Genomic DNA, 23,346 nt, shown 5'->3' on the forward strand with positions numbered 1-23,346 from the left:
ACCCAAGGCTGGGGCTGTAAAACGGAAAGGCTTGATCAACTGCAATGGCCTTCCCTCCACAGTACCGGGAGCCTCCTCCCAGTTTACCGAGCATCCTGTCCTCTGGCCCTGGACGTTACAACATGCACCGCGATATGCAATTCTCCGGAAGCCCAGCAATTTCTATACCTGGGCTCGATCCGAAAGACGACGTCCCTCCTCCTCTACCTCCACCACGCCATCTTCCATTTTTGGAGGGTTCCGCTAATCCCGAAGACTCGAAGAAGGAATCGCTCGACCGCTTCAGTTCATCTACACACAGCGGGTACGGCAGCATGCACCCAGGGTCCTTTATGGACGAGAGACCAAGTTATAAGAGAAGAGGCACTGGAAGTAGCACCAATGGCGACGAGGGCTATGCAAGCTACACTGCAACTGAAAGGTTTGTGGCTGCTGCAAGTCATGAGTAAGACTTGGCAAAAACAGACGGCTGCAATGGCATTGTCGACACTCACTAACCTTATCACCAGTACTCGGGATTCTCGACCCACCGAATTCTTGCACCACAGCAAGTTTCACTTTCAGACCGCAGCTGATTTGCATGGCGATAGCATGAAGAAGAAATTGGATCCGATCCGCACATTTGACAGGTCGCCTCGATCAGCAACATCCTCAGCCTTGAGTGAGCAAGTACGACGACAGCCCGACCGTCGAGCCCCGACCCTGAGCATGCCTGTCCAACTGCCTATTCATACCAGATCACTACTAGATTCACCTGCTAGAATGACGGATTCGCCCATTTTCTCTGCCGTTTCTCCTCGATCTGGTCCATTTCGACCTTTCCCGGGGGACCATCGTTTTGCCAAGGATGGATCAGATTATGACCAATCACCAAGAGGTCGTTCACAGCGAAATAATAGCGACGACGCATCTTCGACTCAAGGCAGTTATGATTTTACTGGTGTAGAAGATATGGAGATCGATGAGGCCACATCACCGAAGAGGCTTCACCCAGACGAAGCGTATGCCAGCGTAGGCCACAAACGAAGGGCAGCTAGTCCTCCAGCAGGAGATTCTTTACTCCACGGAGTCTCGAGCGATATTCGCCGACGAGAACTGGGTTCCCGTGGCTCTCCAACACCTCGGCTCACTGTCATGCCCCAGGCTTCGTCTCTATCATCCATGTCCTCTGCGGCTATCTCTCGTTCCAATTCTTACATCTCTACTATGTCCATACCACCCTCCAGTGTGACCACTGCAACGTCGTTCGGCCGCCGATCTCCGGGTGCTGCCTCTCCCGGTGGTGTCTCACCTACGTCTTGCAACTCGCCGTACACGACACCCGCTTCATTGAACCACAGTCCTCGAAACTCTGTCTCTGGCAGAGGTAATACACATGGACGAACCATCTCCGGAACAAGCCCGAGAAAACTAGCTGATATTCAAAAACCCGCGGGATCTAAGGTTCAGCCAGTTCTTATGTGCGAGTGTTGCCCTAAAAAGCCGAAGAAGTTTGACACGGCGGAAGAGCTCAGGTACGTCTCCCCCCCGGGGTTCATGAATGCTGGGAAGTTTTTTCGTTCTCCTGGTTCCGTTGTATTCAACCCCCCCTTAAGTTTCTTACCATACTGACAGAACACACAGTGCTCATGAGGCTGAGAAACAGTATGAATGTTCATTCTGTGGCAATCGTTTCAAGAACAAAAATGAGGCTGAGCGACACCAGAACTCGCTCCATGTTCGCCGACATTCGTGGTCGTGTTCAGCACTTTCCGGCTATGATCGTGCGTTTCATGATTCGACAACCCGTCCCGGGGAAGCCGATACTTGCGGCTATTGTGGTGAAGATTTTTTTCGCTCAGGTAGAGGACCTGGTAATGGGTCCTTGTCCAGAGGAATTGTCCCAAAACACGCCACGGATCAAGACTGGGATGATCGTATTCGTCACCTACAAGATGTTCACAAATTTGGCGAGTGCAACTCCTCCAAGAAATTTTACAGAGCGGACCATTTTCGGCAGCACTTGAAACATAGTCATGCGGGAACTAGCGGTAAATGGACAAATATGCTTGAAAATGCATGTATGATGGATGAAGACCCTACACCGCGATGACCGGCATGCTACTCAATTTTTTTCCTTCTTACGACTATTCCCAACAATGGACGGCTCTATCTGCGCGATCAAAGCGAAGGGTTGAATGCGGGAATCATGCGTCTGTATTGCGCCATATTGCACAATGCATGACATAGTACGACGCCACGATATCTGTTTGATTTATATATCTTTTATTTACGGAGTTCCGGTGGGACAACTGGACTGCAATGGTGATTGCGATCCGGACTGAAATACAAAATGCGAGATCAAGATTAGGACAGTTCAGTTTCAGCATCTGACGACTCAAAGTAGACGAAGATTTTTTTCAGGTTGTCCATCATTGTGTTAGCGCCTCGAACAATATTGGCAGGTTCCAACAAGACATGCCTGCAAAAGCAAACGGATGCGGTTATTCTGACGGAGGAGGCCTAACAATCGGCCGGTCTGACCGACTACATTTCGCCAATTTTTACGTTTTGTTCGGATATTCCCGTCCGCTATTGTTCACGCAGCTCTGTGGCTTCACTAGGCTCTGACTATCAACAACACCCTGGGTCTGGGCTTGGTGGCAATGGATAAGATTCGCCTTGGGAGTTTGTCGGCACTTGCTGTATGCTGCACCCTGAGTTTTCTTCCCGTTCTGCAACCGAACTGAGCGTGTGTGGCTTGCAGTTTTGGGTAGGCTGAAGCCGGTGATCCTTGTCTACGCATGGCGCCGGGCCAACCGGCTGCTGACGCACCTAGAGTGTGGAACAGGCCAGCGAGTAAGATCGTGTCTGGCATGAACTGGTGGTGTCTTGGATGGGTTTTTGTCCCCCTATGTTACATTATACCCAAGCGTGCGAAACGGGCTGCCGAGTTCGCTCTGGCAGAAGCACAATATGTGATGGCTTTAATTTAGATATGTGTACGCACTGGTGACTGTGTGTATGTGTGTGTGTGTGTACGCAGGTGTGTGCATGAGGGCGATGCTTTACAGTCATTTCCTGCCCTATGAGGTTGCGATGTTTTTCTTTTCCTGGTCAATATATGGCCGAAGACTCCGTCGCAGTTTGTTTTTAATTGTAGGGAACGAAGTAGTTTAGAGATCTTTCTTTTCCCTTTGATTTATTTACCTAGCCCTTAACCTTTTTCCCTCCCTGCGGCATATGGCGCAGGGCTCTAGTTGGGTTTGGTAGGGCTTGGATTCTGGATTCATGCCTTGAATGATGATGGAGGCTAGGAAATCAAACAAACAAAGCTTCGATAGCACACAAACATGGGTAACATTCGATAGTACCGTACTGCCTTCTCCGGGACGTGACTCGTCTTGTTCATTTTTACCTGCGGCACTGTATATTTCTGGATGTTGCATTCATTATGATCAACATGGCGCTTTCCTAGAGATGTGGATGGCTCCTTGCGACCCAAATGAAGCACAGCCGCGGTGTTTACTAGGGTGAGATGGACATGGAATACGCTGCTGTGTGGTACGTGCTCGGGAAAGTTGCGTGCCACGCTGCAAAATCAAAATCATTGAGTCAACAGAAGCTGTCCAAGTATCTTTAAACTTTGGACGAGGGGTATGAGAATCGATAGTGCAATGGTACCAGACCGCACTTGCAATTCGACCTAAAGGGCAATTCGTATGTGGGGTGCGCACACGCCCCTTTAGTTTGCGAGCTGCGCAGTAGTAAATTCACCAGCTCACCAGCTCGCCTGTGGCCACCTACCTTTTTTTTTTTTTGTGAATGAATCAGAGAGGGCACCACTTTTGTACCATCCAGTACTTTTGATCTTTGATGCCGTTGCTGAGACCTGTCTGCATAAGTATGTATGGAGTCTATGTGGGACTCGAGGACGGAGAATGAGGTGGTGGCCTTGCCACCAGACGCAATGGGAGAGGTTGTCGACCGCTGCGCTATGGCCGTCGGCTGGGGTCGAGTTTTTTTCATCCAGCTGAAGGGAGAAGGGCCGGAGATAAAATGGGGATACTAATAATGTGGCGCTTATTTTTTTTTTTTTCAAAGCACGACAAGGAATCGCCAAAGGAGCGGAGAATAGTCGGGGTGTGCTCCGTACACACAATGGAGGAGGGAAAATTCCACTATGGAATAAGTCCATTGAAGCGGCAGAGCTACGTGTGGGTGTGGTTATCGGTTGTTCGGTGTGGCAAAGAGATAGCCTGACTAGGCGGTTTCTCCGTCGTAATCGTATGTACATCTTTTCGTGTCTGGGTATGGGGAGACGCGTGGCGAGATTGGACGAAACGTTGAATGGCATGACGATACAATGGGATGGCTTGCTGTGGCAGCGAGGGGATGGCATCACGTGGGGCGTAGATGAAACGCCGCCCCGTAAGGCTGGCAAGCTGGGTACCGACGGCGGCAGATGTGGCGGCAGGTAGTGATCTGTGGCGGTGCGGGCTTGTCTCCTGGCCGAGGTATGTCTGCAGAGTATGCGCGGCAGGTGCGGCCGAGTTTGGGCGGCACGTAAACCGCACAAGTCTGGTGGAATAATCTCATTTGGCCCCAGGCCCAGAGAGCAGGCAACGTGCTGGGAATAATCGAGAGCCCAAGACGAGAGACGTGTTTTCCCTTTTCCAGCCTTGGCTTTCGGGACCACGGCATCCAGGAACCGGAGCTGCTTTGAGGGCCAAGTCGACTGTGCCGCCCCCGCCGTCACTTTTCTGAAAATTTCAACAGGGCACATTTCGACTTGTATCACGGCGCAGATCATTGTATCAACCGGCATATCAAAGCACGAACCCCTGGCAAATTTCTCTGGTATTGAACAGCCAGTCTGAAAAGACAAGAAAAACCAACGAGCTGGATCCTCCAAACGACCGTGAGCCGCTCCGCCAATGGGATAATTTCGGCCACCAGCTTGACGACCAAGAACTGCGCCAGCTGAAAAATAGCATCGCCGAAATGGCCCTCAGTCGGATTGAAGGCCAGGATAACCTCTACGTAGGCGGGTACGTACTGTATACTCACACTTCTCATATCCGCTATATACGCCACCACCACCATATTTTGCTATTCGACACGGAAATAACCTCAAATCACTAACAGACATCTGTGTGCAGAATCTGGGCCCTTCGCCGCTCAGATACCCTCACAGAAAAAGGTATAACACACGTTCTATCAGTGGTAGGGTTCAGCCCAGACAGCCTGAAAAACTTCAAAGACGAGCCGTGGTCCGAGTATGGCAAGCAATTTCATCATTTACTCATTGATATAGACGACGTGGATGAGTCAAATCTGCTTGCGGAACTGCCAAAGGCGGTCAAATTCATTGACGAGGGTTTGAGGGGGCCGAGAAACAGGAATACGAGTTCAGCTTCAGATCATGCCGAGAGTCAAGGTGGCACGGTCCGAGATGGGAGCGGGGAGAGTGGCATCGTGGACGAAGGACTGGAGAGACTGAAAATATCCAGTCCCAATTCCACGGCTGAAAGCACGGGTGCGGTGTCACAAGCAGGCGGTGTGTTTGTCCATTGCGCCGCGGGAAAGTCTCGCTCCGTGTCGATTGTGGTCGCATACTTGCTCTGGCGGTACCCGAACCGGTTCGATGCCAACGTCGTACCGGCCTCGGCGTATGGCAACGTCAGCAGCAAGAAGAACTCTGGCGCTTCAGCGGCCCATTCTGCGAAACCGAGCGCAGGCAGGAGCAGGTCACGCAAGGAGACAGCAGAGGAAGCAGTCGAATTGGCACTGGGGTTAATCCGACGAACGCGACCGATGGCAGAGCCCAACGACGGCTTCATGCAGCAGCTGGCACTTTGGTGGGAGATGGGCTGCCCGGACGATGTGGAGACGCATCCTCTCTATCAGCGGTGGGCGTATAAGCGTGAGGTCGAGGAACATGTCGCTGTCGGCCAGGCTCCCAGCCGACTGCGATTCGAAGACGAAGAGCCCTCGGCCACGGCCACTCGAGCTGCTGCTGCCGCCGGAGGGGGAGGAGGAGGAGACACCCAGCTGACGCTGCGATGCAAAAAGTGCAGAAGGACACTTGCCACGGCGCCGTTCATCAACAAGCACGTCGCCTCTGGGTCGTCAAAGACCTTTGATCCGCGGCAGCCATGCCCGCACTACTTTGTCGAGCCACTGAGTTGGATGCGACAAGAGCTGGAAAAGGGTGAGCTCAACGGCCGACTGAGCTGCCCGAACGAACGGTGCGGTGCTGCCGTCGGACGCTACGACTGGAAGGGTCTCCGGTGTGCCTGTGGCGGATGGGTCACCCCAGGGCTGTCTCTGCAGAGAGCTAGGGTTGACGAGGAGATGAGAAGGAATCATGGGGCCGTGGGCCAAGGACAAGGCCCAGGGCTGAGCGAGTTTGCGAAAAATATGGGCATTCGGATGCCTCCCGGGTCAGGGAGGGGTGGCGGCAACTTGTAAAAAAAAAAAACGACATAAAGGGGGGACACACGGCATATACATAGGCTATGTGCCGTAGTGGGATCAAACACAATGAGGAAGAAAGACACAAATGGTTAACAAGACCATGTCGTGGTGGCACAACGTTTTGGGACCTGACAGTGACGAAATTCGGTGGGAAAGCAAGATCCCAAATCATGACAGGACAAATCAGCTTTTGGGTCCCTGGTCACCCTTTGCGTCAAATTTTCTGCTCCGGGAAAGCCTCCACCATACAAGTCTCTTTCCTCGCCCTCTAACCGATGTGCTCCATCTCTTGTCAAAACCGCAGGCAGAGAGATGACGAGCTTTGTCCTGTGGTGCCAAGAACATGAAGGCTTTTAGGGCCACAAGGTTCCGCATTTGGCGCTGCCATAATAACTCGCTAAATTGATCCAATCGTGCTGCCTGTATATATACATGTCTATATTATGTATATATGTGCGCACGGCCTTTTTGCTCTTCCCTTGTTCCGACATGTTAGTATGGCTTCAAGGATAGCTTTGGGGCTGAGGTATAGGACCTATAGGACCCCCGTTCCCTTATCACGGCACTGCCAGAGCGAGGCTGAGCGTGTACTTCTATTTTGAGTAAAGTGAGTCTATTTTTTTTTCCCCTCAAGGCACAGGCGGCTCGGATTTCTGGGTATGCAGAGCTTGATGCTTTGCACGGATAATAATGAAACGTGATCATGGCCGGGATTCAACTTGAGCTGCGGCCTTGCCATTAGGCTTTCTACTGATCATTTACGTCATGTTCGCCGATTTGCCGCCCGCCTGATGTGCGAACAAGGCTGCCGTGGGTGTGGATGCTATTTCAAGGTCTCGCGACTCTCATCCGGTCCCTGAGCAGGCTCTGCCGTCGCCATCCGGCCCACGTTCCAGGCGCAGTCAAGAGGCGTCAGTCGAAGACGGCTTCTATGCCGGGGCCCGGCGCAACGCCCGAACTGGAGGCGAGTTCCGTCAAAGGTTCCGTCAAAGGCCATGCTTGCCGGCACCGAGCCGCCCCACTTGAAATGTCACGGATCGGCACGGCGCATGCGACATCAAATGCGAGTCTCGGCCGTATTCCTTCGGCTGGATGCCACGTGAGGCGTTTCAATCCGCCTTGTCACAGGACGAGCAATCTATTGCTGCGCAGACGCTTTCTCGCGGATTGGATGTTGCACGCTCTATTCTGGGTTTCTTGTCCTTGTCAGGTTCAGCCTGATGCCGTGGCCCAAGTATACCTTTTTCGGGCTTTTCCATCCATACACTACGATAAAAGGAAAAAAGAAAAAGAAGACAAGACAAAGAAAATAGTCGAGGAAGACGCACCCTGTATACGTACATGTCTATCCCGGGATACAGACTCAGATACAGCAACATATATGCTAGCGTGTCCTTGGCGGCAGGCAAACCGATTCAGGCCAGGTAGCACAAGAACCAAACCTTGCAAGGGCGTTTAATACGTCCTTGTTTTGCACCGACGACTCCGTAATTTACAGCCGGCCAAGTTGTGAGTACGTGATGCATAATTCCCCGACGCCCTAGTGCAAAAAATGACGTCTTCTTGGCGTGATTCTCGAGGCTATTAGATCGAGTCATGCCATTGTCGTCTCAGCGGCCCTTCCGTCCGTCCATCAATGCAACTACAGAAAATCCGTCATGACTAGACGACCGGAACTTTCTGTATTCACAAGGCGGCCAGGGCCATGTTGGACACCCCCTCCCCCGGTCCCTTCCTTTCAATATGCTTATGTTATTAGTGTGACAAGGCTAGCGGCCGGGAGGGGTTTTGTTTCCTCGATGGAATCACTACCAATTGCCCTACGAGGTCGACGCTATGCCTGTCCTGAAGCAAGGGAGCTACGCTGACAGCGGCCGAGTCGCATCCATGCCTCTCCATTTCAGCCGTTGCCGCAGCACGCGCTGCCTCGTCGCCCGTCAACATTGAATCATTGTCGTGAGATTCCATTGCCCGAGATCCGGATCCGGATCTAGTGGTGCTGGCGAGAGCAAGACACTGCCATCCGGAAATCTTTGTTTGGGGGCGTACCAGTCCGTCAGCAGACACGCGGTTGGTCCCGAGATCCCATCACGCTCAACCGAGAGGAGAGAGGGTTTGGAGAGCCTTAAATCTCACTGCATATTGGCGAACGAGAAGTGCAGCCTTTCCCCCCTCCCGAGTCAAGAGGATCATGATTGCGCAAGTTGTCATTCCGGCCCAACAGCCACGCTGGCCCCATGCCACAGGATCCTGGGAGCGTCTAGGTCGGTTAGGTTGAATCTCATCTCAGGCATCACGATGCCGTGTCTCTCCTCGCAAACATAAGCGCGCGTGATGATGCATGAAGACGAGATCCACTGCCGTAAGCAGATTGTGCCCCTACTCCTACGCTGGTCGAGCCTGCGCCCAGCCTCGTCCCATCCTCAGAGTAAGCATCCGCCAAAGGGCTGGCCATTCCCTATGCCAGCCACTGCAGTGTCATGATGAGTGACTCCCCGAACGTGCGACGCAGAGCACGCAAGGGTGTTGGGTGAAGGGCCGCTTCATGTGCGCGTCCCCCGCCCGTCGTGTTTCATAGATTTCCTTCAGCCTTCTCCCACCTCCTTCACCACCACCTCACCTCTCTCGTTGCCGGAGACTGAATAGCAGCATTCTTCTCATGCCGGCCAGGCGGTTGGGCCCCGCAGCATCGCCAAGCTGCGTTGCTACCCATGACACCATCGTCGACGGTACATGCGCTCCAAGTACCTGTTCCTCCGGCTTCAACAACAAGCACACGCCCCCCTCTCGAGCAAAAGCCCTAGCCTCCTGCTTGGGACTTGACACACATGAGCCTGCACGTGCTAGCAAGACTGCCTGACTTGCCCTGAAGTTGGCACTCCGGACATGCAGAAGCATCATGTTGCGAGTGACGCTTGGACAGGACTCTCCAATATAGTCGGGAGGGTTGTTCCCACGGCTATACGGCACGGGCTTTGATGCCCGGCCCCTTATATCCCGTTGACTTGGATGCTTTTCTCAGTGCCGCTTTTGCCTGTGTCAACTCAGATGCTCAGTTTCACGCCTGCTTGGAGAAACAGTCTATATGCTCGCTACGCAGGCGCCCAAGCTTGCAAGGCGGACTACTCTGTTTGTGAAAAGAAAAAGGTAAAAGGGGCGTATTAGTAGATAGCTTTTTGTTCTATATCGGACTTGACCTTTGTCTATCTTGACAACAACGACGTGTCCCCTCGCCCGTCTATACAGAACGGAACATACACTAAGCGGTGAGCACGGCAAGGGATTCCTACAAACATTTCACTGTTTCGCTCGGCACGCCTTGTAGAACTCTGAAAAGAAGCCTTTGGCAATTCTCGGCAACATCAGATTTAAGCCCAATATTGCTACCCTTACGGTGCTCCGTTATGCAAGCACCGGTTGCCCCTGTTTGCCGTTCCACGTAGCCCGGCATCATGAGCAACAAGCCCCGTCAATGAGCTCTGTTCTTGGGTGGCATTGTCTCCGTCATGAAACGATAGCAGCAGGGTCTTTGTTCAAATTGCCCAAGTTAGCCTGGCCATTAACGTGCTTGACGCGAGCGCTACGCAGCTTTGGGACTCGAGAAGCAGCACGTGTCAACCGTTGGAGCCGTGGTGGCTTTCATCAGACAAACGCATGCCTGAAGTTGCCCGAGTACAAATGCGTTTTTCTTCACTTGACTTACATCACAAGTTTGACTTTCAGCCGATCCTCCAGTGTCGGAGATGTAGCCCCCTTCGTAGGGTACGTCTCGCCGAGGCCCTGGAGTAAGCTTAGTGATGGTTTTACTTGGAACCTTGAAGGACTCTTTTTTCGATACATCTTCTTCTGTGGGACGGGGCTTGAAGCTACAATCTTTTGCGGGGTGGGCTGTCTGAGTAGCTGAGATCGAAGCCTCCCCGACTAATACTGATGGTGATTCAACCTTGGGAGGATCATCATAGCCGCAACGCACACTTGAATTGTCCGCGCGGGCTCCTTGTTGCGCCTTAAGACTTCTCGGGGGCCAGCCATCAAGCAAGCCGTTTCCTCGCCGGGGTACCTAGTCAAACGGCAGTCGCAAAACAAGAGCTCGAAAGAGGCATGTGTTGAGCTGCTGGGCTGTCCCGGCTGAGTTGCGTACGGCAGGGACGGAGCAACTCCCCAACCTGATTAGCCGTCAAATCAGCAATTGCTGGACACGCGTCGAGCCTACGAGCCCGGTCTTGTGGCACCTTTCGATGGAGGTCGAGATACTCCCTCTTTTTTGCTTGTTCGTAGCAGGGTTCTCCTTGTTGTCGTCTTTCATCCGCAAGATGTCATCTACAGACACACGGATCGCTCTCTGGAAACCATTTAGGCCCCCACCTGCTGGGATCACACTTCATCATCAATGGATTGAGGAAACTAAACGCACCCATAGAGCAAGCCGCATGCCATCAGCTGTGCAGGATGCCATGTGGGCCGTAGCTTGTGATAGCCGTGGCTTTAGATTGCAGCCAGAGCGCCAAGCTAAAGAGGCAACAATCGCCATAGTAGGGTTGCATCGGACGGCCAGCGCCAACATTCTCCATAACTAGCATATGGCTTTATCTAGGATTGAGTAAGCGTTCTCTGGCCTTGCCTATTGATCGGCTGCTCACAATAAGATAGAGTAATCTATTCATTGAGCATACATTCTCTGACTTGGCTTGATAGGCGACTAATTGTGTGGTAATAGACACGCTTAACCGTTGATTGCGCAAAGTCTAAAGGTCCTCTGGGGGGAGTTATCTGAGGTACGGTGACTCGGGCGGGCTAGTACTTCCACCGTCAATGTCCCAGGAACAGCTCGAAATTGAATCGGCCGACAGTAGCAGTCCGGGAGCAGGTGCCGTACTTGGGGGACTTCTGTTGCCATCAAAATGCAGAATCCTTGCAAGCTGCGGTCTGTTGGTGCGCAAATAATCCCAGGTTCATGTCGGGGAGGAATCGCATCTGTTTGGCCACCGGAGCAAAGCATGCATGCCAAAGTGCATCATCCCACGCCTTGCCCCTTGCGTTAAGCCGGGCTCTTCAAGTCTTGAAGCGAAATCCATCACAGGTGGCCTCGGGGACTTGCGCAATGTCTCAATGCAAGCTGCGAGGAAAACGCTGCCTAAACTCGCAGTTTTCAATTGCGACCCAAGAGGGTGGGAAAGCTGTGACAGAATCCTCCTCGGGGGTGGCTTGCTGAAGCTGAAAATTGTCCGTCAACATTTGTCAAGCAAGGCAGCTAGTGTCTCTTTAGACTTTCAAGTCCTCGTCAAAAAATATCAGGGTACTCTCAGCTTTCCGCCACATTTCGGTGGGAAGGGAATATCAAAAGATGTACTCTATCGTTTGTCGATAGCGATTTGAAAACTCACTGTTTCAATTGGTGAAAAATTACTTCATCCCTTCTGATGCTAGATTCCCGGAAGCCTCGGTCGGGTAAGACGATATTGGTCTGCTTATGTCGGAAGAAAAGAAAGTTGGGCCGAATAAAGCCAAGGCCACTGTAGGCTTTTGCCTTGTGAGCGCGACCAACTTTTCTGTGTCCTTCTCATGGCCTTGGTAGTGTAATCTAGATTGTCCTTTTTGCCTGAAGCTCGTCATTAAGTTGCGCATGGAGTTCAGGTCTCGGGGGCTGTAAAGTGAAGAGTGCAACGGATGAGCATTCGCAATGTGGCGCCACGAGTCAGCTTTTGAGTACCGATTCGCCTAGATGCTCCAGGATCTCTCGCATCAGCGCCATCCGATCTGATGAAGCTTGGTCGGTAAAAAGCAAGTTCACATCTCATTGTTGATTATCAGATTCTTTCATCGAATAAGACTTTGGGCACGGTCGCCAATCTCGTAGGCGAATAGCTGTTATCCTCGCAGGGGTCATCGATTGAGATGAACTGCTCACAAGACACTACGTTTGAGTATCATCTAGCATATAAAACTGAATGCGGCCTTTCCTTGAAATTGATATCCGTCTGAGACTGCTAAAAGAACAAGTTTGCCGAAGCGTCGCTGAGAAGTGATAAAGGAGCCCTGGCGCCCATGAGAGAAGAGTCAGAAGACTGTGGAACTAAATCGATTAGTCAAATTTGGGTATCTTAAAATTCTATGTTTGTCCGAAATCCGAAGCAACACAATCCAGTCATTCAGATAGTTCATGAAATGCTGCGGTGCTAGGCCCCTACACAACCCTTGATGATGAAAGGCATGAGAATGCAAGCCGACTGAGTGAAGATAATTGTAGCGACTACTACCTTGCTAATGCCCCATAACAAGCTCTCTTGCTTTCTGCATGGTCAAGTCATCCTCTGGCATGTGTTCCTGAGTGCAAACGATGCAACATGATATTATTTGGCGGGGGGAGCAGATGGAACAGATGGAAAGTATCCAGGTTGGGAGACCCGCTCTCGATCTCTCTTTGCAGCTTCAACCTGTCGTTTTCTTTGAAGCCGTTGTTGGTAAAATGCACTGACATGGTTAGCGCGATAGATACATGAAACAGAGGCCAACCAGAGTTCAAACCTCTTGAGTTCAAAGACACGAGGCTCTTCGTTTGATGTGCCGGATCCCTCGTCCTTGGACTATCGACAGGTCAGGTGATGAACGCAAAAAGCCCATGAAGTACACACTTTTTGAGCCGACTGATCAGCCGCCTTTTCCTCGTCTTTGCTATCCTTCTTATCAGTGTCCTTGTCCTTTTCCTTGTCGTCTTTTTTGTCTTTATCTTTTGACTCCTTTTCTTTCTTTTTGCGTTGACGTTCCTCGTATTCCTTCTTTAGCTTCTCGGTCTCCTCAGCTATTTCCTTCTCGCGCTTGGCCTTGAGTGCGGCTTCGTCAATCTTTGGGGTGCAGAAGTATGTGTCTTTTAAATGTGACGGACAGACATAGAAAAAGTCCTACATCAGTGTTAAACCCAGTCTAAACACCACCCGAGGAACATACAACACGCAACCTATCTGAACCTACCTTCTTGTCTGGCGTAATAAGAACAGAAGTGCTTGGCTTGTAGCAAACGTCACAAGTTTTGGCTGCGCTTTCGGCCACCTTTCTATGCGTGTAAAGATTGGGGAACGGGGCCGACATGGCTCTGCCAACGACTTGTCTTATTCCCAAATCAATCCTTCCCTAAGACGAGATGATATTCTCTAGCACTCTTATGGTGTTTGATGGCGGCGGTAGATGGTTGGCGAGGCGTATTGACTTCAAGAAGATCTGAGGATGCATGGAATGTCAATGGACCCCTCCGCGGGGCAGCCCCAACTTCGTGGGTCGGCCATCGAGCTCTGCATCTCTCCGTCATGGGCCAAAATGTACCCAAAATTTCTTATGTAATCATCTAGGTTTCGCGCCGACGTCAGTCGCTTTCTTCTGTTGCCGCGCTGGCCATGGCCGTGATTGCAATGTTGTTTCTTTAATCCCAAACCAGCTCACTTAATTGCTTTCTCCATCGCGTTTTGCCACGCTTGTACAAGTCAATTGGCAAGCACGGAACCCGTTACCATGTCTACAGCCCTTGATTCACAGAGGCTTGGCCTGATCTTCCAGTCGCGACCAGATATTATCGAGGGGATCAACCGAGCCGCCGGTAAGCACAAAGCTCCGTAGCAATGCCCGAGTTATTATTGGAGGTTCTGATCGCGGCATTAGATTCGCCTGGACGCATTGCTCTCTTCAACGAAATCGCCGGCCACGTCTACGACCAACTACACAACGGTGGCGAGCCCGCCCTGAAAAAGCGGAAAGTCGACACTCCCATGAATGCAAATGGTACACAACAGGCAGAAGTGAGCTCTGGAAACGCTTCTGATGAGCCCGTGCTATTGCATATTAGGGAGATATCCGTTTCGGTCCCCCAAAGAAAGAAATTCGAGATATGCCTTACTCAAAACTTTGTATACGCCAGGGCTCCTGGAACAACTGCCCCTATTCCAGGCATAACATACGCTTGGAAGGATATCGGTAGGCATTTGCGAGCCAGCGTTGTTGCTACTGGGATCAAGTTTCGAGACCCCTGACTTTTTATAGAATACCTCTTCTACTTGCCTGTGCCAGAAAAGGCGCAAATACAACACAACTATGTTCTCTTCCCCCGAGCAACATGCCTCCCGTCAAGGACCAATCCACCGACCGTCGAGCCGTTAGTCTTCACAGTTCCCGCTACGGCGCCAAAAGAGGGCACCATTGGCGGCACCGAAGCGTCAGCTGCTGCTGCGGTATCGGACACTTACAAGTCACTTTTCCACTGGGCATTTGACAGGAGGCTGCGAGCTGCTGGGAACGCTCATGATATCATCTCGGCAGATCCCAACAAATTTCACAGCGTTGTTCGCCAGCCCCACCGACCGAATGAAAGGGCTGTGCATGTGAGTGGCTTCCGTGGTTCAAAGGACGGGTATCTTTTCTTCCTTGAGAACGGGATCCTGTGGGGATTCAAGAAGCCCCTGATCTTCATTCCATTGAACCGCATTGCTGCTATCAGTTACACTAATATCCTGCAAATTACTTTCAACATGGTTGTGGAGACTTTCTCGGGAGATGGTGAACCAAACGAGGAACTGGAATTTGGCATGTTGGATCAACAGGATTACGGAGGCATTGACGATTACGTGAAGCGCAACCGGCTGCAGGATCGAAGCATGGCAGAACAAAGAAAGGCTAAGCTTCAACTTGCTGAAAACAGGGGCCCAAAGAAAGGCTCAGATGAAGCTGAAGGTGGCAATGCTGAAGGTGGGACCGAGCTAGAGAAAGCCCAACTCGAGGCTGAACAACAGTTACAAGATGACGAGGACGAAGATGAGGAAGACTACGATCCTGGTAGCGAAGGGGACAGCGAAGGATCCGGAGACTCTAGTGACGAGAATGGCGATGATGATGATGATGATGATGGTGATGGAGATGGAGAAGAGTATGATGACGATGAGGAAGGAGGAGAGGAGGGAGAAGAGGAAGAAGAGGAAGAAGAAGAAGAGGTCAAACCAGAACCAGTATCAAAGCCTGTACAGCCGGCGGGAGCTGAACAGAGCAAGAAGACGTCCCAAGTCCCCGTTCGTCAGGGATGGGCGACAATGGCGAGCTCACGGCCGACAGACGATGTGGACATGGAAGAAAAGTTTGAAGTCATGTAACGAGCACAGGATGGCGTTTTGTATTCTCCGTGTGTATGAGTGACACCAAAATCTGGGACGACGCTACAAGGATTGGAGTATTAATACCATCAAAAAGAATGTATGCTGCGCGTCTTGCATTCCCACCCCGATACCAAGCAGATGAAACCATCTCGGAAAGAAGATGCACTCAAGTTCAAAGTCGCGTGCACAATCCTCCCGCACCAATTTGCGACGCAGTGTTCTCATATCCGCAGCATCTTGCAGGTCTACACCTCGCATCAACCCAACGACACCCCATCACAGTCGTCCATCAACTACTCTTCCCCCCGTCCGCCTCCTTTCCCCAGGTCATCAACTGTCGCGACCTACTAGCGACATACTCCTGCGTGCTAATCTCGTCGTACTTCGGCCCTTCCCCCTCGCCGACACAGCTCTCCAAAACACCACACCGCTCGTGGAGGCCGAAGCCCCAAAAGAACGGAATGCTCACCCTCTCTTCACCACTCGGACTTTGCGCCCTGTGCACAGTGCTCACGTACCGATCGTTGGTGATCCTCTGCAGAAAGTCTCCAATATTCACTACAAACGTACCAGGAACAGGCCGGCCGTTGATCCACTGCCCGTCCCGGTTGAGAATCTGCAGCCCGCCTGTGGAATCTTGCCACAGGATAGTAAACAGTCTGAAGTCGGTGTGGGATCCCATCGACACTTGTCTCCGCGCACCTGCAGGTGGCTGCGGCTCCTTCTTGGGGTAGTAGTTCAGGAGCATCATCACGTCAGGGTACTTGACCTTGGAGTCCAGATGGTCTTCCCGGAGATCCAGCGAGAGAGCAAACGAGCGCGTGAGGGCTCTTGCCAGCCCCAGGCAAGATTGGAAGTAGGCGACGAGTGCGGCTTTGAGCTCGGGCATTTGCGACGTCGCCTCCCAGGGAGACTCGTCCGCCTTGATGTACTTGCGCGCATGTTCCGGGACCGCGTTGATGTCGTCCATCTCCGGGTCGTACGTAGCATCGTACGCCCAGGAGAAGGTTTCTCTGTGGTCGGCCCCTTCATCGGGGTTTATCCGTTGAGAGGCAAAGGGGCGATAGCCTGATATCTTGCCCTGGCTCGGTGCGATCTTTGCCCTCAGCTTTGTCTCCAGGTCCTGGCGGAAGAAAGCAAGTGCCGTTTCATAGGTACCGGCGATGACGGCATCGGGCACACCATGGTTGGAAATGTAGAAGAAGCCAATGTTTGTAGCGGCATCTCCGATTTCCCTGGCCACAGCACGCCGGTCGTCGATGGAAGGGCTGAAGACGCGGGAAATGTCAATCACGGGTATTTCTGATGGCAGCGCGTCTCGAGGTGGAGTTTGAAGAATAGTTCGTGTAACGGGCTCTTGTCCAGATGCCAGTCTGAGCTGAACCGTTTTCGGCTCATTCACCATTGTTTGTGATTTCTCCCTCTTGAAGATGCAATTTATTTGACTTGGCTCGGACTGGCTCCACCATATAATGTCATTTCCGCGCCTAAATATATATACGTCGAGCACACAGTCCGTAGTATCACGACTCAGGTGATCAGTTTTCTTTCACGTGGGACAAGACGAGGGGTCCCATGATTGTGCAACCGCCAAGATAACACTGTTCGCAGCAGGCTGCGCTTTATTAGGCAAAACGTGCAGGTACGGGGAGATGCTTTGTGTACGATTGCGCTGATATCACACGATATACGAGGAGAAGGGGGTAATGCCGGTGCATGAGAGTGGCCTCTGGCCACGCCATTGTTGGTATGACAGTTGATTTCTCCAAAGTTTTTGGCTACGTGCTTCGGATAGATACCGCCTTGAGATCTTTGCATACTACCTATCGAATGTTGCAGACACCGAATGCGTTGACAGCCTCGGAGTCAGAAACCCCTTCGGCTAGCGCGGGCGGAATCTCGCGAGCTGACGGATGCCAATATAGATGAGATGGATGGATCACAAGCATGTCACTTGCTATGAGAGACTCCATTTACAGAGGGCAATTGCCTTGTTTGTTCTACCTATCCAAGTATTGATATTCAAGAAAACGAGTGTTCGCCTTTCGCCATGCTTTCCAAACAACAAAACTAATAATAATGGTATCTTTCCCTGCCACGACAACACCATAAAAAATGCTCCAATTTTTTTCATGCCATCCAACTCAACGCCGTCGCAATGCCTGTATGCAATCATAAAATATATCTCTAAGAGGCAAAATGCTGTCATCCCGGCTCAATAAACGATAACAATGGACAAAGGTCCAAGTAAGACGAAGCAGCATAAGAATATGTAGAACCACAAGTGAGGAAAAGCAATAAAGAATATGCAGAAGCAGAAGCAAAGCAAAGCAATAAAGTATATGCAGAGACAGAAGCAGAGCAAGGCAATAAAGAATATGCAGAAACAGAAGTAATGAAAAGTAATAAAGAATATGCAGAGGCAAAACCAAGGAAAGCAATAAAGAATATGCAAAACTCCAAGGAAACGAAGCATAAGGATATCCAGAAATCCGGGAAACAAACAAACAACAAACGCCTCATTTCTTCCTGCTTTTCATCGTAATTATGCAATTGCTCATGTTCGAACTCGAGTCGACGATCGTGTAACTCTACTTGGTTTTGCTGGGGTTCCATTCTGGGACATCCCCAAAGTTGCTGCAACCTTGGCGGTGCGCTGTTGTTTCTGTGCGGTCATGGTTCGCGTGGGCTTCGCGATGCCACTGCCACTTGCCTTTGCAATATTCTTGCCTTTCATGGTGGCGATGCGGGATTTCTTAGCATCTTCACCTTGGTGTGCTTCGAGTGGAGTCTTCCATCCAACACATTTGCGGCCATTCGCTCCCTTAGTTGGCTCTTCGGGATCACGACTTGCTTCGCCGGATTCCTCGCCGAGTCCCTTTTCCTGGTACCTAGCCAAGACCTGTGCGGGATACTCTGCATTGCCTCTATTCTTGAGAGTGTTCTTGCGAGTCTTGTTGGAGAGTTCCTTTTCTTCATTTCGAGTGCGGTTGAATCCAGCACGACCACTGTTGGGTCGACCTCGTAGATTGATAGGGGTTGGGATGGATGATTTGGCGGTGCAACCAGGCTGCTGTCCTCGCAATCTAGTAGATCTGCGATATCCCGTGCCAGTTTCCGCCTGTTCCTCCTCACTGCGTTTGTCGGTGGTTGTGCCACCATTTGTAGCCGAAATGGGCTTTGCCTTCGTATCATTGTTCTGAGTTCCAACTTCGGGGGCCTTTCCCTTTGGATCGGGGAGTGATTTCTTCTCTGGGCCAGGATTGTTGGCTCGTCGAACCTTCTTAGGCAGAGGAGCAATAGATGTCTTCAGAGAAGAGTCAGAGTCTTGGTTCTCGGTGTCTGCCTTGCGCTTGCCCTTCTGGGGGCTTTCGACATTGGGACTCTTAATCCCGAGTGGTGCACGTCTCACTGCTGGCGCAACAGGAGATCCGGTTTCTGTGGTAGAAAGGCGGTTTCGATGAGTTCGCTTGATAAAGTCTCTCATATAGTCGCGTCCCGGGCTGTCTTCGTAATGGTTTTGTTGAGCAGGCTGGCTGCCATGCTGAGTGGAACTGCCACTTGAAGTAGCGTGAAGCTCTTGATGAGCAGAGGCGGGCGACGTCTGTGAAACTGCTTCGTCGTGGGAAATAGATCGGTTGACTGGTGTGAATGAAGTATTCAGTTTGGTCTCGGGTGATGGAGTCGTGATCGAGGGGCCCTGATTCTCCTCGACAGTCACCACAGGAGGACTGGCCAAGTCCGATACGGCTGAGATGATGTGTTCATTGTGCATCGAAGAAGGCGAGATAGCTTGCTCAGTTCGTGGCGAATCTTGGCCGTTTGTCAAGGCAAGTTCGTTGACTTCTTCGAAGGTAATTCGTGGTGATGAAGATATGCAAGAAGGGGTCGTGGTGAAGCGAGATTCGTCCATGCCCTGATTATTGGGAAACAAGTATGCATACTCGGTAGGTAGCTTAAACCTAACAACGAGCCTGCCATTCTCTTCGGTGACCATGACCTTAGCCTGGCCACCACAGCATTCGACAGCCATCTCAGCCAAACGATTGATTGCCGGAGGACTGGAAACGGGAGAAGGACCAGAAGCTCGAAAAATGTTGGGATGTCGGCGCACGTCGATTTTGCGCATGCCGTCTTTGTTCCCGGCTCGCTTTGGAGCGGGTGTGCTCTGGACACCGTCGCCAGACTTGCGACCTGTCATTTTGCCCCAAGAAATGGCAGGTGTCGTCATGGTCGAGGCAGGCTCGGAAGAAGCTGGCTTTTCGGGAGTTCGACCCAAGTTCATAGGAACAGGGTTGTGACCATCGGAGGCAGCTTCGTGTTGTGCCACAAAGACACCCTCGCTCGTAAAGTCATACTTGCGAGGCGAGATTGTCTGTCGTCGGGCAATCTGTGTTCGGACGAGGCTGCGAGTCACAGGTTCACTGTTGCGTCGAGTGATCTTTTTGGTGGTCTGTTTAGCTCTACTAGTAATAGTGCTACTGAGCCAGGTAGGCGCGTTGAAAGATGAAGTGGAGGGCCCAAACTTCAGTTGAGCTGAATCAATAGACGAAATCGGTTGCAGAGAGGATTTGTCGAGCTTGGGTGTCGATGTCGGAATGGATTCGACTAGGCCCAGACCAGCCTTGCCATTCTGCTGTGGAGTAGCAGTCTGAAGAGGAGTTGAAGGTTCCGCCTTGGACACTTTCGAAGGTGTCTGCACAATAGGTTCGGAGACCTTGGTTGGTGATAGCTGAGGTGACGGGCACAGGTTCGTAGTGTTGTTCAAGTTCGAGAACGAAGAGTCATATGAGGGTGCACAGAAGTGCTTCGTCGGGCCGGGAGACAGGCAGGGAATATCAGCAAGTGGTGAAGAGGGTGCACCGTGAGCGATGACGCGAGCCAGTGGCGAAGGGCTCTGGGTAGCTTCAATTGAACAAGGCGAATCAACAAAAGGTGTGGAAGGTGATCCAAGAGATTTGACAGGAGAAATGGCCACTTGGGGGCTCGTCGCAGGCATCAGCTTGATGACAGTATCGCTCAAATAACGAGGAGAGGCCTTGAGTGGTTCAATGGGAAGCGGTGATTTCTTGGTTGGCGATTTGCCCGACTCGTCCTGGAACTTGTCAAGCTCAAGCATGCTCAGAGGTTCAGGCTCATCTGCAATGACCGGCAGGGGTCGTTCGCCACATATCGCAACTCGCTCTCGGGTGCTGTAACATCCCATCTCTTTGAAATTGTAGGCCACATCAGTAATGGAACCTTCCAAAAACGTAATCCGTGTGCCACCCCTGTTAGTGGCTACGCGAGTGAGATGAAGGACTTCGGTGTATGTTATCAGCTTGTATCCGCCCCAGAGCCCATGTGTTTCGATACAGTCGTTTCCAGCAATGCGTCGCTTCGCAGGAATAGTTGAGCGATGAGTCTGGGTCTGCAGAAACCTGAGCTCGGCGCGAAGAAGCTCTGGGTCGATCTCCAGGATTCCATTGGCAATGTCCACTGGATAGCTCGTTAGTACAAACGTGAACAAGAGACTTTGTCAACAGACTTGCCTTTTGCTTTCATGAAGAAATGAGTCGTCTCAGCCTCGGATTCAGGTCCGCCACAAAATGCGATAAGAAATTCATTTGGTTTGAATGACTTGAGTCTGAGAGACTTCTTCGGGGGCATCTTGCATTTTGTCGGTTCTGTCCAGGCCGCAATGCGCTTGGTGGCAGCAATTTCCGAGTTTCCAGATACGAAAAAGCGAGTTCCATATAGACGTGGCTGTGGGTGACATGTTCGTCTCATGACAATACGGGTAAGATTGGTGTTCTGCGAAGGGAGGTATTCGGTAGGGACGCGGTGCCATGCTGGTTCTCTTTGGAAGGGGATTGGTGCTCGTAAGACGCCAACCCAAGACCTACAAATGTCAACAGTCAGTAAGTTCAGCCGTCACATGACGTAATTCACTTGTGGAATTTGATATGAGATTTTCATACAGATTTGTGTAGCGAAGACCGGTAGAATTCTTTCCATAAGATGAAGTGCCATTGTCAGGTGCCGGGAAGAAGATAACGAAAGACGGGGGCAGGTTCAAGCTGTGAGACGCGCCATGTCAGTTTCCCGAATTCAAGAAATAAATGTCTAGATGTTCCATCATGAACGTGTACTTACCTGATCTTGGGCTTGAGCCCAAGTCCCCAGATTTGGGGAGTAGGCGCGTCCATGAGGTCGGCCTACGAAATCGGGTGTTTGGAACGCGATTGCAGTAATCGAAAAGTGACAGGGCAAGCGCGTTGCAGATTGGTGAAATCGTTTTGTGAAAAGTGTCGTAACGGCAAGAGCAAAGAATTTGTGCTAAGAGCATCAAAAAACCGTAAAAGAGCAGTGCGATTTAAAAATTGCTTTGAATTGTTCGTAACAGTAGCTGTTGATGAAGATGGGAAAATACAGAGTCTCTCCCATACATCCGTCTAACTAGCATTTGTTTACCTAGGCCCAGCCAGCATCATTGCGTACCAGAGGACGCTAGTCCTGAACGGGACACTGTGGACCCCTGGCCATAGAGTGGTGGGGCTTCTAATAAACGCGCCTGTGAAAGAGTAGCGATTGTGGGCTGTTCTCATTGGCCCATGGCACTCAGGTAAGCGACAGCTGGTCGCGTAAATGGCATCGTACGTGAGGCAGGAGCAGCCGCGGCGTCGTGTTGCGTACCATCACACGTCATCATTTCAAGAGCTCCAAAAACAATAAGGTTTCCAAATATGATGAATTCGCATGTGAAAAGGCATAGTAGCAATCCCAGCACCAAAATTTCGTTTCGCATTGCTGGCGAGCTCCCATGTGCTGACTGATCCGCCCTCTGACGTCGAGACAAGGTCGTGTGGGGCAGCAAACGCATTCATTGTCTGACTGCCCCTCCACGAAGCGGCTCTAGCTCCCAACAGCCCAGCCCTCGTCACTGTGAATCTTGGGACGTCATCCCTTTGACATTGACGCCTTTGGACTACAATATTGTATCGCTGAGCCACGACTCGGGATACACCTTCCAAGCGAGCCTCTACCGAATCTTGAACTCTAGTTTCCATCCCACCACCCCCCTCCGGCCACCTTAAAACCGCGTTCCAACCACCGCCATGAACCGAATTTTCGGCTCCAAACCGTCTGGCCCAAAGCCCACTCTCTCGGGCGCCATAACCAACATTGACACGCGGATCGCCTCCATCGATACGAAACTAAAAGCCCTCAACGGTGAACTGTCCGCATACCAAGAAAAGCTGTCCAAATTGCGTGAAGGCCCCGGCAAGCAAGCCATCAAGCAAAAGGCCCTCAAGGTCCTTCAGCGCCGCAAAGCCTACGAGGCCGAAAAGGAAAAACTCGAGGGCCAAGTATGGAACATGGAGCAGGCGTCCAGCATGCAGGATAATTTGAAAAATGTCATGACCCAAGTCGATGCGATGAAGACGACCAAGAAGGAGCTACAGAAGCAATATGGCAAGATTGATATCGACAAGATTGAGCAGCTGCAGGATGAGATGGCGGATTTGATGGACGTGGGGAATGAGATTCAGGAGAGTCTGGCGAGGAGCTATGATATTCCGGATGAGGTGGATGAGGCAGAACTGGATGCTGAATTGGAGGCTTTGGGGATGGAGCAAGAGTTGGAAATGGAAATGGGAGGTGCGGTGCCTGGGTTTTTGCAGGATGAGGTAATGCCCGAGTTTGTGGATGAGCCTCCTCAGACGGAGGATAAAGTGAAAGAGGCTGCCGGTTAGGTACTTATGTATAGGACAAA

The 23,346-nt window shown here is 51.4% G+C and overlaps 7 protein-coding genes across 7 annotated transcripts; 4 read left to right on the forward strand and 3 right to left on the reverse strand.

Moving 5' to 3' along the window:
• Nucleotides 1–44: 44 nt before the first annotated feature.
• Nucleotides 45–2,006, forward strand: MAA_05493 (uncharacterized protein; the record flags this gene model as incomplete). The annotated part of the gene is made up of 4 exons (XM_007823491.2): nt 45–421; nt 510–1,514; nt 1,624–1,644; nt 1,706–2,006. 4 exons carry the CDS (start codon nt 45–47, stop codon nt 2,004–2,006), a joined length of 1,704 nt encoding a protein of 567 aa, XP_007821682.2.
• Nucleotides 2,007–4,983: 2,977 nt separating this feature from the next.
• MAA_05492 (Dual specificity phosphatase, subgroup, catalytic domain protein) lies at nt 4,984–6,453 on the forward strand (the record flags this gene model as incomplete). The annotated part of the gene is made up of 2 exons (XM_007823490.1): nt 4,984–5,030; nt 5,142–6,453. 2 exons carry the CDS (start codon nt 4,984–4,986, stop codon nt 6,451–6,453), a joined length of 1,359 nt encoding a protein of 452 aa, XP_007821681.1.
• A 6,356-nt stretch (nt 6,454–12,809) lies between these two features.
• On the reverse strand, nt 12,810–13,545 carry MAA_05491 (uncharacterized protein; the record flags this gene model as incomplete). The annotated part of the gene is made up of 3 exons (XM_007823489.1): nt 12,810–13,043; nt 13,092–13,301; nt 13,429–13,545. The coding sequence occupies 3 exons, from the start codon at nt 13,543–13,545 to the stop codon at nt 12,810–12,812; spliced, it is 561 nt and encodes a 186-aa protein (XP_007821680.1).
• A 417-nt stretch (nt 13,546–13,962) lies between these two features.
• On the forward strand, nt 13,963–15,587 carry MAA_05490 (uncharacterized protein; the record flags this gene model as incomplete). The annotated part of the gene is made up of 3 exons (XM_007823488.1): nt 13,963–14,047; nt 14,110–14,421; nt 14,488–15,587. The coding sequence occupies 3 exons, from the start codon at nt 13,963–13,965 to the stop codon at nt 15,585–15,587; spliced, it is 1,497 nt and encodes a 498-aa protein (XP_007821679.1).
• Nucleotides 15,588–15,879: 292 nt separating this feature from the next.
• Nucleotides 15,880–16,995, reverse strand: MAA_05489 (Oxoglutarate/iron-dependent oxygenase; the record flags this gene model as incomplete). The annotated part of the gene is made up of 1 exon (XM_007823487.1): nt 15,880–16,995. The coding sequence occupies one exon, from the start codon at nt 16,993–16,995 to the stop codon at nt 15,880–15,882; it is 1,116 nt and encodes a 371-aa protein (XP_007821678.1).
• Nucleotides 16,996–18,147: 1,152 nt separating this feature from the next.
• On the reverse strand, nt 18,148–21,778 carry MAA_05488 (uncharacterized protein; the record flags this gene model as incomplete). The annotated part of the gene is made up of 3 exons (XM_007823486.1): nt 18,148–21,068; nt 21,347–21,471; nt 21,726–21,778. 3 exons carry the CDS (start codon nt 21,776–21,778, stop codon nt 18,148–18,150), a joined length of 3,099 nt encoding a protein of 1,032 aa, XP_007821677.1.
• Nucleotides 21,779–22,687: 909 nt separating this feature from the next.
• On the forward strand, nt 22,688–23,326 carry MAA_05487 (Snf7 protein; the record flags this gene model as incomplete). Its single annotated transcript, XM_007823485.1, has 1 exon — nt 22,688–23,326. The coding sequence occupies one exon, from the start codon at nt 22,688–22,690 to the stop codon at nt 23,324–23,326; it is 639 nt and encodes a 212-aa protein (XP_007821676.1).
• Between the last annotated feature and the right edge of the window lie 20 nt (nt 23,327–23,346).

This window comes from Metarhizium robertsii (genome assembly GCF_000187425.2).
Source record: "Metarhizium robertsii ARSEF 23 chromosome Unknown MAA_Scf_2, whole genome shotgun sequence".
In the NCBI taxonomy this organism is placed as follows: Eukaryota; Fungi; Ascomycota; class Sordariomycetes; order Hypocreales; family Clavicipitaceae; genus Metarhizium; species Metarhizium robertsii.